Here is a 15,434-nt window from a genome sequence, read left to right on the forward strand (position 1 = left end):
TCTGCCCCGTTTGGGCCTCGATAACGCATCCAGTCGCTGTCGGTCTGGGCCGTGTAGGGTCTACCTTGCCAGCAACTGAGCCAGGTGTAGATGTCAGATTCAAAAGCGCAGGCACAGGCCCCAAGTTGTCGCTGTCAGTGTTGGTAACACAGACCAAACTGTGGGCACACGCACAGGCGTCACCCAAAGCAGGCACACCAGGGAGCACACTTGCCACTACCAGTCCACCCTGCCAGTGCCCCGGGCCGAAACAAGCACACATGGGACCACCAACAGGCAACAAGTCAGGAAACACCATGCCACTGGGCACACCAAGGCGGCTGCAGAAACACGCCAGCACAGCAGGAGCAAACAGGAGCCACGGAGGAAAGTAGGTTTGGCAAAAGGGGTTGCTACCAGAGCCACCGGGACACTGCTGGGGGCCATTCACGGGAGACGTCGATGCTATAGTGCTTGGATCTGGTGGTGCTGGACCAGGATTAATTTCTTTGTCTCCAGCAGTTAACAACAATATAGCGACTGTTGCGTTCCCATTGTTGAGTAGTTTGGAGTAGATGGCATATTGATTTTGTAGGATGCAGTCATTTCTCTTTTGCAAATATTGGTGTCTTTGTGCACAAAATTAGTATTGTTGAGACATAAAATACTAAAAACCAGCCTGGTGGAGATGATTTAGATGGCTTTTGTGGAGGGCACACAGCACCTGCCAACCTCTGTGCACACGGCAGCCATCTTCCTTGAGTGTTCAGATCTTAATAGTGCGTAGAAGTGAAACTACTCCACGGCGGTGCAGCCCCAGGGGTTGATGAGATCCACCCTAGGTATCTCAAGGCTCTGGATGTATGTATGTTATGTTATGTTATGTTTGTTATGTTTACGCATTTGGCAGACGCTTTTTTCCAAAGCGACTTACAGGGGAAAACCAATTAAATCACTCAATCAATCAAATTTTATTTATATAGCGCCAGATCACAAGAAAGTTATCTCTTGACATTTTATATATAGAGTTGGTCAAAACCAGACTCTAAGTCAATTCTACAGAAACCCAACAGAATCCTCCAGGAGCAAACACTTGTGACTGGTGACAGTGGCGAGGAAAAACTTCCCTTTAACAGGCAGAAACCTCGAGCAGACCCAGACTCCTGGAGGATGGCCATCTGCCTTGACCAGTTGGGGTTAAAGAGAGAGAGTAGAGAAGGGGAAAAAGAGAGAGCGATAGAGATAGGGACTGGGGGAGAGGGGGAGAAGGGGGGAGTAGGGGGAGACACATGGAGGCGGTTGAGGATAAGTGAGTGGTGATGATGAGGGCAGGGAAGAGGCCGGACCACCGCAGCAGGTCCAGAGATAATCGTGAAAGAATCTGTGGTTGTCCTGGGAAAAACCTATTAGAATATTTAAAATGGAATGTTTGAAAGTGCTAGGACAGGAGGTGCTCTCGGAAGAGCTGGGTCTTCAGGAGCTTCTTGAAGATAGGCAGGGATGACTCTGTTCTTGTAGCACTTGGTAGAGCGTTCCACCAACGTGGAACGACCCATGAAAAGAGCCTGGATTGTCTTGTACAAGGTCTGGGGACCACCAGACTACGTTCCCCAGACGAGCGGAGTGGTCGTGGGGCGACATAAGCTTTTATTAGTGCACCTAAGTAGACAGGAGCAGACCCACGGAGAATTTTGTAGGCTAGGATTAAAGATTTGAATTTGATGCGGGCAGCTATGGGTAGCCAGTGTAACTCAATGAGTAAGGGGGTGACATGTGCCCTTTTAGGCTGATTGAAGACCAGACGCGCTGCTGCATTCTGGACCATCTGTAGTGGTTTGACAACACAAGCTGGGAGGCTGTATGTATGGCTGTCTGGGCTGACACGCCTCTGCAACATTGCGTGGACATCGGGGCTGGTGCCTTTGGAGTGTCAAACTGGGGTGGTGGTCCCCATCTTTAAAAAGGGGATGATGAAGATCAGCACCTCCAAGTCTGAGGCCATGGTCGTCCACCAGAGTGAGGATAGGATGGAGCAGGAGATTGACAGGTGGGTTGGGGCGGAGTCTGCAGTGATATGGACGCTAAACTGGTCTGTTGTGGTGAAGAGGGAGCTAAGGTGAAGCTCTCGCTTTACTGGTTGATCTATGTTCGGACACTCACCTATGGTCATGAGCTCTGGGTAATGACCGAAAGAATGAGGTGTGTAAAAGTGAGTACAAGCAACCGAAATGAGTTTCCTTTTCAGGGTGGCTGAGCTCAGCCTTAGAGATAGGGTGAGGAGCTCGGACATCCGGGACGGACTCAGAGTAGAGCCACTGCTCCTCCACATCGAGAGGAGCCAGTTGAGGTGGTTCGGGCATCTACTGAAGATGCCTCCTGGATGCCTCCCTGAGGAGGTGTTCTGGGCATATCCATCTGGGAGGAGGCCTCAGGGCTGATCCAGGACACTCTAGAGGGATTATATCTCTCAGCTGGCCTGGGAATGCCTCAGGATTCCCCCGGAAGAAATAGTAGAAGTGGCTGGGGGGAGGGCTGTATGCTGAGGTTGCTGCCCCCACGACCCAGACCTAGATAAGCGGATGAAGACGGTCAGTTGGAGTTATCCTCCAGTGAAAGTATGACCCACTTGGTAAACTGGGAGATTGATCTCCTGCATCAAGACCCCAGGACTCTAACATACGGGCAGAACCTGATAACCTCACAAAGTGAACTTGTTATTGATTCTTGACAGAACATGCCAGTGAGATACAGGTACAGGGTCATTGATCTTATTTTTAGGTTTTATTGCCACTTTCAAGAACTGATTGCAAAGAGTATCTGTTTCAGACTTGACTTTGATTAGCTCAACTGAAGCATGAAATATGGAGATACCTGCCTTTACTAGAAAACAATTCTGTTTATATCTCTGCTCTTGTATTTGGTTGAGTTATTTGGATTAAATCTAAACAACCTTGCTGCAACTTGGGTGATATTACCTGCGGTTGGGTTAAAGGTTTCTGAAAAGTAATAAACAGATAAGTGTTTACTTAAATATAAAGTACTGCTCTAGTCCAACAAAAGTTGACCACATTTTCCAAATCCACAGCCCCAAACAACACTCACACCCACTCTGACAAACATCAATGTCCTGACTGACTGACACTGAGGTTGAAAAGTTGTCTCATTGCATTATTTTTATGTACAGTCTCAAATCAATATCTGGTTTCAGGAGGGAATGAGAAAATCTTCAGTCAGTCCTGACCTTTCCCCAAGATGAATCATCTGCTTTCTCACTGAGGAAGATAAGATAAGGGAAGTCTTATTAATCCCACAGGACATTCTGACAGAACAGGGAGGGAGGATTCATTCCATTCATACATCAAAGCTAAACTTAGAAACAAATATAGAAACAAATGTTCAGTAATGGTAATTTATGACATTAATGTAATTTACGTCACTACTGAGGACACCGGGATTTAACAGAGCCAATAGTTCAGATCCTCCCATTGGATAATTACTGCACTGATTCATATGTTTCAGCTTTAACAGGTTCTTTAACCCTTTAACTGATACAAAAGCTTCTTGTTTCTGAAACAACCGTCAGTTTAATAGGAGCATACAGATTGGACAAGGCCAGTATTAATTGGTTTCATCAGGCTCAAATTGTGAGACAGTGATTTAAGGGCTGTGAGACATGGAACTGAACCACAAAGGTCAGACCTGAACCATACTGAGAAACTTTGGGACATGACATAGAAGACTTTGCACAGTGCCCGACTCTTTGCCATCAATACTGGGACAAACATGAAGCCAACTCTGGACGGAAAAAATGTTGTACTGCTGTGACATATGTACAAGCAAGTTTGGTGGCTGTCATTGTCAGATGTTTTTAGTTAGTAAATCAGCTGTTTTGTATGATGAAAAAGGTTTTTAAATTCCATGTGAAATGTGCCACTTTCGTATGGAGGTCTGAATAAAGTACAAAGAGACTGATCCCATTTGTTCATTTCCAGTCATTGTCACTGGGCCTGAACAGTGTGATTATCTGTTTTGTGTTGAATTTTTTAAAATTAAATCAAGTTGGTCCCATTGAGATGGGGAATCTCTTATTCAAGGGTTAGGGTTAGGATTAGGGTTAGGGTTAAAGAATTGTTAATAACTCAATAACTATAACAGCACAAATGAAAATTTTAACGGCACTAACCAGCACTAACGACGGACAAACAAACGCAACCATTTCTGCTCAATTTAGAGGAAGTGGGGGGCTGTGTGATGTCATCATGTGAAAATAAATCTTCTAATATCTATAAAACCATAATAGCACAAACAACAGTTTTAATTGCACAAACCAGCACTAACGAAGCACAAACAAACACCACTATTTCGGTTAATTTTGGAGCAAGGGGGGGGCTGGCTGACCCCAGAATGACCTATAAAAGAATTGTTAATAACTCAATAACTATAAAAGCACAAATGAAAATTTTAACTGCACAAACCAGCACTAACGAAGCACAAACAAACACCACTATTTCGGTTAATTTTGAAGTAAGTGGGGGGCTGGCTGACCTCAGAATGACCTTTCAAAGAATTGTTAATAACTCAATAACTATAATAGCACAAACAAAACTTTAAACGGCACTAACCAGCACTAACGATGCACAAACAAATGCAACTATTTCCACTCAATTTAGAGGAAGTGGGGGGCTGTGTGACGTCATCGGCTGAAAATAAATCTTGTAAAATCTATAAAACCATAACAGCACAAACGACAATTTTAACGGCACTAACCAGCACTAACGAAGCACAAACAAACACCACTATTTTGGGTAATTTTGGAGCAACTGGGGGGCTGGCTGACCTCAGAATGACCTTTCAAAGAATTGTTAATAACTCAATAACCATAATAGCACAAACGAAAATTTTAACTGCACAAACCAGCACTAACGATGCACAAACAAACTCAACCATTTCTGCTTGATTTAGAGGAAATGGGGGGCTGCATGATGTAATTGATTGAAAATAAATCTTCTAATATCTATAAAACCATAATAGCACAAACAACAGTTTTCATTGCACAAACCAGCACTAATGAAGCACAAACAAACACCACTATTTCGGTTAATTTTGGAGCAAGTGGGGGGCTGGCTGACCTCAGAATGACCTATAAAAGAATTGTTAATAACTCAATAACTATAATAGCACAAACGAAAATTTTAACTGCAAAAACCAGCACTAACGAAGCACAAACGAATGAGAATATTTATCTAGAGATTTTTGTTGGGTGGGGGGCCAACTTCACGCAGGTTTCAGGTCTTTATTTTACAGAATTGCTTTAAGGGTATATTTTCCTTTTGGTTATTACCATCATCAAAATACTATTATCAATATCATAAATAATATTGCACTTATTATAATTTGACTATTATTACAACCTCAGTAATAATTAATACTGCTATTACCACCACCATATTCTTCTTCTTCTTCTTCTTCTTCTTCTTCTTATAATAATAATAATGATAATAATAATAATAATTATTATTATTATTATTATTATTATTATTATTATTATTATTATTATAACTTTCAAATATTTGAGATAAGTGCAAGAACATAAAGAATCCCCTTAGAAATATATGTACAAATTTACAAAAATATTTACAAGAGGTGCCTTTCATTAATCAGGCCTATGGAAACATTGTTTATTTCGAATATCAACATTTAAAACCAATACAACAAAAAAATCAATTAAAAAAAGAAATATTTGAAAAGGAGAGGGATGAAGTTCAACTTGTATACTCCCACCCCCTTACCTATTTTTTTGCTAACCATATGTTCCCATGTCAGCTCCTATAAGTAAGCTTAACAAATCTTATACATATCAAAATAAATTCTGAGTAAGCCTGCACAAAACACAAAAAAACATATCAAAAATAAACTCTGTCCATTTCATAGCAGTGATATTCATATCAAAAGTAAACTGTCAATGTCATTACTGAGCTAGAAGCACTCGGAGAGCGCAGACCTCCGCCAAGGCAGATCAGTGCCCCGGATTTGGATGACAATTTCAGGAAATGTTGACACAATGTTGACTGGCACAAGGAAAAAATGACTAAATTTTGATGGTGATTGGGGGTGGGGGGGCCACAGGGGCCCACTGATCTGCCTTGGCAGAGGTCTGCACTGTCTTTTCTAGAAAAGCACTCATAAATTATGCTTTTTTTCATGCCACTGCTCAGTCCATTTTACAGCAAATTCACATTATTCAATCAAATTGCAGTAATTCCATGTATATGCAGTGTGCTTCTGCTCATGTGATATGTACTAGAATGTTATCAAATTATCTCTATTACTCTGCTAAAACACTACAGTGGGGAAATATTCTTTTCAGCACATGAACAAGCATTAATATGGATGTAACTGCAATAAGATCTGTATGCATTTCTGTATCCATATCTGTTATACAGCTATAATGGAGAACGACCCCTTACAGGACCCCCACTGCACGCAGCTCTGATCATGGTGGTGGGTGGTGTTCTGGAGCCCAAGGACAGACCTGATGGATGTCAGAGTTGAAGGAGGATGTCAGGGTGCATCAGATAGTATGTTGTATGAAATTAATTTGATTAGGAGACATACTAGGCAATAGGGAAAAATGACTCATAAGGGGAAAAAATGAGGGAAAAATATTTGGTAGAGACTGTTTGACTGTTGAGATGGAACTTTTTGTCGTGTTACAGAAAGAATGATTAGGTAGAATGTGTTTAACATAAATGTGTTTTCCCATTGGATTAATGGTAGATAAAGCCAAGATAATCCTGTGTTACTGACTCGCTGCACATGATAAAACATGTTTGTGTTTTAAGACACCCAAATGGAAAGTTTTTGGCCAGTGAGCAGCTGCTCCAAGACCTTGTACTGGCAATGGTGTCTTTATTTTATTTAGATACTGATAAGATAAAGCTTAACTGGGTACAGCAACATTACTCATTTCTTTAAGCAGTAAGACTGCTTTTATTCTCTTATGTGTGTATAAATGTGCTTTATTATGACTATATAAGTTTTTATTAACTAAAACTTGTCAATTATTTGAGAGAGATTTTTCTGTACAGGGTGGGGAAGCAAAATTTACAATATTTTGAGGCAGGGATTGAAAGACAGTGTATGACCAATTAGTTTATTGAAAGTCATGAGAATTTATTTGCCACAAGAAAATGTACATAATAGAAAATGTTTTTATTCTGTGTCCTCCTTCTTTCTCAATAACTGCCTTCACACGCTTCCTGAAACTTGTGCAAGTGTTCCTCAAATATTCGGGTGACAACTTCTCCCATTCTTCAACAGTATCTTCCAGACTTTCTCGTAATAATTTTGCTCATAGTCATTCTCTTCTTTCCATTATAAACAGTCTTTATGGACACTCCAACTATTTTTGAAATCTCCTTTGGTGTGACGAGTGCATTCAGCAAATCATACACTCTTTGACGTTTGCTTTCCTGATTACTCATATGGGCAAAAGTTTCTGAAAAGGTATGGATAATAGTGTTAGGTATGATTATGACATCAATATATGTTTGGTTTCAAAACAATTGACGTAGTGCCTGCTGAGAAAAAACAACTAAATGTTCATTGTAAATTTTGCTTCCCCACCCTGTATTTTCTCAGCTACTACTGAACTATTCATTATATTTAAGTGTTAGTGTGATCAGGCTGTGATGTAACATTTTTCCTCTTTATTCTGTTGTCTGAATTAATTGTGTGGTGACAGTGTGTTGTCTTTGTGTAACCATGTGCATGCCTTTACATTGTCAGGCTATCTGGCATCAACACACATTCAAACAAGGCATTCTCAGCAAATTTTAATGAAACTGCTCACATGGAATGGACTCATTCTGTGAAGTTGCATAACCCCCAGGGCCCTGAAGCCACAGGAGATTTGATATATTTTCTATGGTTTTATGTTTGCATATCTCACAAGGAGCTGACTGAACAGTAACAGTAACTCAGTAACAAATACAGGTGTATTTGTTTTATTGAAAGAACATAGATTTCTCCATATTTATTTATATTTATGTCAAGTGTTTTTATATTCTGTTTTGCTATGGATAATATTTACATATTCAGAAGTTTTAGGAAAGGCATTACAAAAAAATAGTAATAAATTCATTTTTATGGATAAACCATATCAAACACAGTAGGTACAGTACATTTACAAAAATTTAAAAGGAGAAGAGCAGTTCTTTTGCTTTATATCAGTGTTTTTCAAACTTATGCATGTGATGGGAATGTTTGGCAGTTTTTGATCTGGTTCATGTAGTGTACATGAGTTCTTTCATCCACTCTGGTCACAGCTCCACTCTGATTCTTTGTAGAAATATAAACAAGTTAGGTATTTGTTGATACAATTTTCTAAATCCACCATTCATTTTGATATTTTTCATCAAACTTCAAGATAGCACTGTCTGGATTCTCCTTGACATTTAACAGGATCAGATGCTCTGTGATTAAACACTCACAAAAATAACTCATATTGTTGTAGGTTATTGTTCAGGAGCATTTAGGTCTATAACACTAACCACATTTGGTGTGTACAATCGGACTGTCCACTTTGATTTAAAGCAGATTTGCCAGTGAGAAACCTTCCACAACCTTTGATCCAAATAAATAAGAGCTGGTCTTGGTCCAAATCGCACTGAATGATATTTCACTTTATTTCAGTTCAGACATTTGGACTAATCATAGGAAGAAGTTACAAATAATGCAGATGAACAACATGTCAGATATATGGTTGTCTATAAAGGGAGACATTTAGATGATGATGGGAGGATGTAGTGGTCTACTAACAAAACTGGACTGATTGTAGACTACGAATTGAACACCATCCACAGTTTGGACCTTAGTTTGGACTTTCAGGTGTGCAAACATCCTTATAGACACTGAGCCCCTTTACATCCACATTAAAACTCAGATTTGTGGCATTATTAGTTATCATGTAAACAGTATAATCATGTAAACAGTATAATCTGATCTGTAATCTGTAGCAGTAATCTGATTATGAGAAATCAGATTAACAGTTGAATTTCTCCCCAACACTTCATTTATGTATACAGGTTAATCTGATGTATTTCCCTCTTTTCCATCTGCACATGTGGGAAAAAAAAGAAATGGTTGAAAATAGAGGTGATATAGAAGACAAGAAGTTTGATTCTGCTGTCACTACACGTACAAACTCCGAAAATTCAAGCTAATAATGGACTGAAATGTCTAAACCAGGGCTTATTGTATTTTTGAAGTGCATGTACATGTGTCAGATCTTATTATTACAATTATCTGATTACTAACAGTAATCAGTTCTAACAGTGAATCAGTTGGATCTATATGGTCATGGAAATGGACTCATTGCTTCGCCAAAAGAGATTTTGCAGTTTTACAAAAACAGCAATAACTCAAACTGTTTAAATAGTAATTGCGTCCTTTATTTACTTCAGCTGCAGAAGATTTGAAGCAAGGTTTTTTTTTTTTTTTAATTATTTCTAATTCCATCTGTTTAATAACTAGTATTTGACATATTTTAGTCTAAAGCTTCATTTTGATCAGATTAAAAGCTCCGAGGATACATTCAGTGGATGGACTGATTTCTAAAACTTTCATCCATCCATCCATCCATCCATCCATCCATTATCCACCGCTTATCCGGAGGTCAGGTCGTGGGGATAACAGTCTAAGCAGGGAGGCCTAGACTTCCCTCTCCCCAGACACCTCCTCCAGCTCTTCCGGGGGGACCCCGAGGCGTTCCCAGGCCAGTCGAGAGACATAGTCTCTCCAACGTGTCCTAGGTCTTCCTCGAGGTCTCCTCCCGGCAGGACATGCCCGGAACACCTCCCCAGGGAGGCGTCCAGGAGGCATCCGAAACAGATGCCCAAGCCACCTCAGCTGGCCCCTCTCGATGTGGAAGAGCAGCGGCTCTACTCTGAGCTCCTCCCTGGTGACTGAGCTCCTCACCCTATCCCTAAGGGTACGCCCAGCCACCCTACGGAGGAAATTCATTTCGATCGCTTGTATCCGGGATCTTGTCCTTTCGGTCATGACCCAAAGCTCATGACCACAGGTGAGGGTAGGAATGTAGATTGGCCGGTAAATTGAGAGCTTCGCCTCTCAGCTCAGCTCCTTCTTTACCACGACCAACCGATACAGCGACTGCATCACTGCAGACACTGCACCGGTCCGTCTGTCAATCTCACGTTCCATCCTTCCCTCACTCGTGAACAAGACCCCAAGACACTTGAACTCCTCCACTTGGGGCAAAGACTCTCCACCGACCCGGAGAGGGCAGACCACCTTTTTCCGGTCGAGAACCATGGCCTCGGATTTGGAGGTGCTGATCCTCATCCCACTAGCTTCACACTCGGCTGCAAACCGCCCCAGGGCACGCTGAAGGTCCAGGTTTGATGAGGCCAACAGGACAACGTCATCCGCAAAAAGCAGAGACGAAATCCTGTGGTCCCCAAACCGGACCCCCTCCAGCCCCTGGCTGCGCCTAGAAATTATGTCCATAGAAATTAGGAACAGAACTGGTGACAAAGGGCAGCCCTGCCGGAGTCCCACATGCACCTGGAACAGGTCTGACTTACTGCCGGCAATGCGAACCAGACTCCTGCTTCGGTCATACAAGGACCGGACTGCCCTCAGCAGAGGGCCCCGGACCCCATACTCCCGAAGCACCCCCCACAGGATACCACGAGGGACACGGTCAAACGCCTTCTCCAAATCCACAAAACACATGTGGACTGCTTGGGCGAACTTCCATGAACCCTCGAGCACCCGATGGAGAGTATAGAGCTGGTCCAGTGTTCCACGACCAGGACAAAAACCGCATTGTTCCTCCTGGATCCGAGATTTGACTATCGGTTGGATCCTCCTCTCCAGTACCCTGGAATAGACTTTCCCCGGGAGGCTGAGGAGTGTGATCCCCCTGTGGTTGGAGCACATCCTCCGGTCCCCCTTCTTAAAAAGAGGGACCACCACCCCGGTTTGCCAATCCAGAGGTACTGTTCCCGACTGCCACGCGATGTTACAGAGACGTGTCAGCCAAGACAGTCCCTGCACATCCAGAGACTTAAGGTACTCAGGGCGAATCTCATCCACCCCCGGTGCCCTGCCACCGAGGAGCTTGCAACCACCTCGGTGACTTCAGCTTGGGTGATGGATGAGTCCACCTCTGAGACCTCAGCCTCTGCTTCCTCCATGGAAGACGTGGCAGTGGGATTGAGGAGATCCTCGAAGTATTCCTTCCACCGTCCGACAACATCCCCAGTCGAGGTCAGCAGCTCCCCACTTCCACTGTAAACTGTGTTGGTGGCACACTGTTTTCCCCTCCTGAGGCGCCGGATGGTTTGCCAGAATTTCCTCGAGGCCAACGGATAGTCCTTCTCCATGGCGTCCCCGAACTCCACCCAGACCCGGGTTTTTGCCTCCACAACCGCTCGGGCTGTGGCACACTTGGCCCGCCGGTACCCATCAGCTGCCTCGGGAGTCCCATGAGCGAATAAGGCTCGATAAGACTCCTTCTTCAGCTTGACGGCATCCCTTACTTCCGGGGTCCACCACCAGGTTCGGGGATTGCCACCACGACAGGCACCGGAGACCTTGCAAAACTTTCATCTAAACAAAATATCATATAAAATCTATGTAGTCTAATTCTGTTTGCTATGTCAGCCTTGATAAGTGTGATAAGTGGCTCTAATGTTTGGTGTTATCTTTGGGGATCATGACCACTTGATATGTGGCCGCTATTTTGGATTAAATGATGAAACCTACCGTATTTCCACTGTCTGCAAAGGACATGAGACCTACTACCTCACCCCCGAACTGCTCTTCCCCTAATTATTGTATGCAGCTATATTTTAATAAGTATATTTGTCAGGCATCAAATTCACTGATTTGGCTGTTTTCACTCAGTTTTTGAGAAAGTTAAATAGTTGATTTTGGTGTGTTCACTAACACACTGTGTTCTAATGAACTTCATGCATCTCTTAAATTCGCCTGCTATCTATTGGTTCTAAAAATTAATTTAAAGGTATGTTTGTAATGACTGTGTCGATGTCTGTTGACTGACAGGAGTTTAACCTCCATGGACATCAGATTGTTTGGAAGGAGTATATACAGTAATACTGTATCAGTCGGTGGTGTTTTAGTGTTTTAGTGCCGTGTCTAACAGAAGACTTCACAGTGACCTTTAAGTCGGTGCCAGCTTTTATCCCTAAATTCTTTCCTATGCTTTCAACTGACTGTGTCCTTTAGCAGACAATTATCAGATTATTATTATTATTATTATTATTATTATTATTATTATTATTATTGTTATTATAGTTGAATCACATTAGTCCTTCCTTTTCTCTGTTTTGCCCCCCCCCACCCTTTGTCAGTAGTGTCCCACTGTGTGTCGGTGCTAGGTTGTGGCCCCCACTATCAGCACGCCATTGAGGAGTTTTGCTTGGCCAAATTCAAGCTGGACATGCACGAGCTGGACCAGAGACACTGGTGTAACTGGGAGGACACTGTTGAGTGAGTCACAGTCCACACAAACATACTGAGAATAACTGACCCACAACTGATGCATGTGTGCACGCACTACAAACTAGTATATCTACATAATTTAGATGTTAAAAATTTAAAACGTTTTCATTTAAAATACATAACCTATACAACCCCAATTTCAAAAAAGTTGGGATTTTCTGTAAAACAGAATGCAAAGATCTGCTAATCTCATGAACCCACATTTATTCACAATAAGAAACAAGAAATGTTTAAACTGAGAAAATGTACCATTTTAAGGAAAAAAATAAGGTAATTTTTATGATGGCAGCAAAAACATCTCCAAAAATTTTGGACAGGACCATCCTTACCACTGAGTAGCATCGTCTCTGCTTTAGACATTGAGTCAACCTTTCTGGAATTGGGGTTGAAAGATTTTTTTTTTTTTTTTTAACATAACATTAATTAAATATAAAGCGCATTGTATTTTTAGACACTGGTGACAGGAAGGAGAACAAACCAGGTTTTCAGTACTGACAGGGTGGCGACATGCCACAGTGATTAGGTTTTATTTTTTTGTTTTTTTGGCTAACCCCGAGGCTATACTCGTCCAAAAACTAATACATTTTTCCCCATAGGCTTTTAAAATATTGCAGAAAACACTCTAAGTGACAAATAAAAGTTAGCAATACTTAGAAATTTCATTCAGTAAGGTATCCTGTGTAAATCAACACCAACTGAAGTGTAAATGCAGTTAGCAAACATAAAACACTAAGTAATAAATGTATTAGATCACAGTCACATGGCTTCAACATCATCAACACTAAACTTAGCTGCTTTACATCTGCATTTACATCTACAAACGTCAGTGCTAGAATGACATGATTTAACTGTGAATAGAAGTAGTGTCATCTTGCCACTAGTTAACAAATTCATAGAAGTACAGACTTTATTTCAAGCATTTAATCAAATAAACAAACCCATTGATTTTAATTCAAAGAAACCAGGAAAGGCCACAAAAGTAGCACTGCGTCTTTATGGGTTATAAGAGAATAAGAGAGAACAAGAGAAAAGTTTGACTCTGTGTGGATAGTGCCAACATGCCTACAATGAATTAGATAGAAGACAAAGGAGAAAGGGAGTAAATGGGGAAAAGTAGACCAAGGCTTCATAAACAGATCTTGAACATGTACAAATATTATGTCTGGACTCATTAAAAGCATTAGATGATGCCACTTATCATTGTTCACATTTAGAAGAAGTGGCTTCATTCAGTACAGTATGGACATGGACAATGACACTGTTTATATTCAGCATTTAAGTTTTAATGTTTTTGTGTGAGTGGTTGTCAGATAAGGCAAATAATTTACAAAACTGCTCCAGTTTAAGAGCTTTGCTCAACTAGAACTAAATGGACAAAAGTCAAAGAAGATTCACTTTAATCAGTCAATGGAGGTAATGAAGACAGGATCCCTGCATTTGACATTAGTGTTGGACACAAAGCTGTAGTATTTGTATATCCTATCAGCAGCAGTTCCATGACTTCTTTAAAATTGCTTGTAATGTCAGAAAGCAATCACAGCTCAAAGGGGGGATTGAAAGATGAAATATCAAATGTGTTGTAGCTATATCTTTATCAAGTGACAATGTCTAAGGCTGAAAAATGGCACATTTTGTTGAAACTTAGTCCGTAATGATTTGAAGCAGTTGCAGGTTGATGGACAAGTGAGTGGAAGTTGTTGATTGGCTGTTGCAAGTGGGGTGACTTGAGGTGAGTCTTGAAACAGTCCATGGGGAATAAGAATCAGTGGGTACAGCAGCTGTCCATTGCAGTCCATTTCTGAACACAGACACTTCCGTATGTACCACCAACTCTGAAAAGTGATGACATGTCAGTCAGGGTCATACATGGCTGATATTAGCAACAAACCAGGCATCCTAAACTCACCAGAAACATGGCAATACTGGGCAATACTGGAATAAACCCACCAGTGTTTACCACATGCAACTATGTGGTGACCTTGTAGGAAAAAATGTAGGGAAAAAAAGTGCATCAAACAGGAACACACCACAGGAGGCAGTTGGATATGGACATGGCAGAATAACAAGGTCTGTGGACAGACCAATTGGACACCAGTGTTCAGTCTTATTGTTGGTCCTTACCATGAATTCAGTTCAATTCAATTCATTCATTTTCTGAACCCGCTTTATCCTCACTAGGGTCATGGGGGTCATTGGAGCCTATCCCAGCTACTCATGGGTGAAGGCAGGGTACACCCTGGACATGTCGCCAGTTAATCGCTGGGCTGACAAATAGAGACAAACGCTCTCACATTCACACCTATGGGCAATTTAGATTAACCGATCAACCTATCAGTGCATGTCTTTGGATGGTGGGAGGAAGCCGGAGTACCCAGAGAGAACCTACGCAGACGCAGGGGAGAACATGCAAACTTCACACAGAAAGGTCCCACCCCAATTCAATTCAATTTTATTTATTGAGCCCAATATCATAACAAAGATGCCTCACAGGGCTTTACAGAAATTGTTGAATTGTTGAATGATCTTTGCCAAATCTTAATGAGGATTTATTCCTAGACCTAGCATTCAAAGGGCCAGATCTACTAAAGGTTTGCATGTATAAAAATGTGTGCAAACTCACTGCACATGCAAAAAAAAATGTGCAAACTGATTTACTAACAGTGTGCACTAAAGATGCAAAAGAATGCAAAAAGATGCAAAATAGTGCATCTGCATCCAGTTAGTACGTTTACTGCAATGAATATGCAATGGGGGACGGTTATACATAATTGTGTGTGTGCTGGGAGAAGAAAATATAAATGTATTAATTTAGCACACGCAAAGTGATTTATCAAACCCAAAAGCATTTTGCTCATAGAAACTGCTTCTATATTTGACACGTCTCAAAGGGAGGTGCAAACGAT

At 41.5% G+C, this 15,434-nt stretch overlaps 1 protein-coding gene across 2 annotated transcripts in view; it reads left to right on the top strand.

Annotated features, from left to right (window-relative positions):
- The window catches only part of ramp1 (receptor activity modifying protein 1), a 154,960-nt gene that overhangs the window by 102,278 nt on the left and 37,248 nt on the right, over positions 1-15,434 (top strand). Inside the window, exon 2 of one of the 2 annotated variants that reach the window (XM_030125209.1) lies at positions 12,381-12,519. In XM_030125209.1, coding sequence (XP_029981069.1) covers positions 12,381-12,519 — 139 coding nt within the window. The remainder of the gene's footprint in view (positions 1-12,380; positions 12,520-15,434) is intronic. The other variant, XM_030125210.1, reaches the window with a different exon arrangement.

Source organism: Sphaeramia orbicularis, chromosome 21, assembly GCF_902148855.1.
Source record: "Sphaeramia orbicularis chromosome 21, fSphaOr1.1, whole genome shotgun sequence".
NCBI lineage: Eukaryota > Metazoa > Chordata > Actinopteri > Kurtiformes > Apogonidae > Sphaeramia > Sphaeramia orbicularis.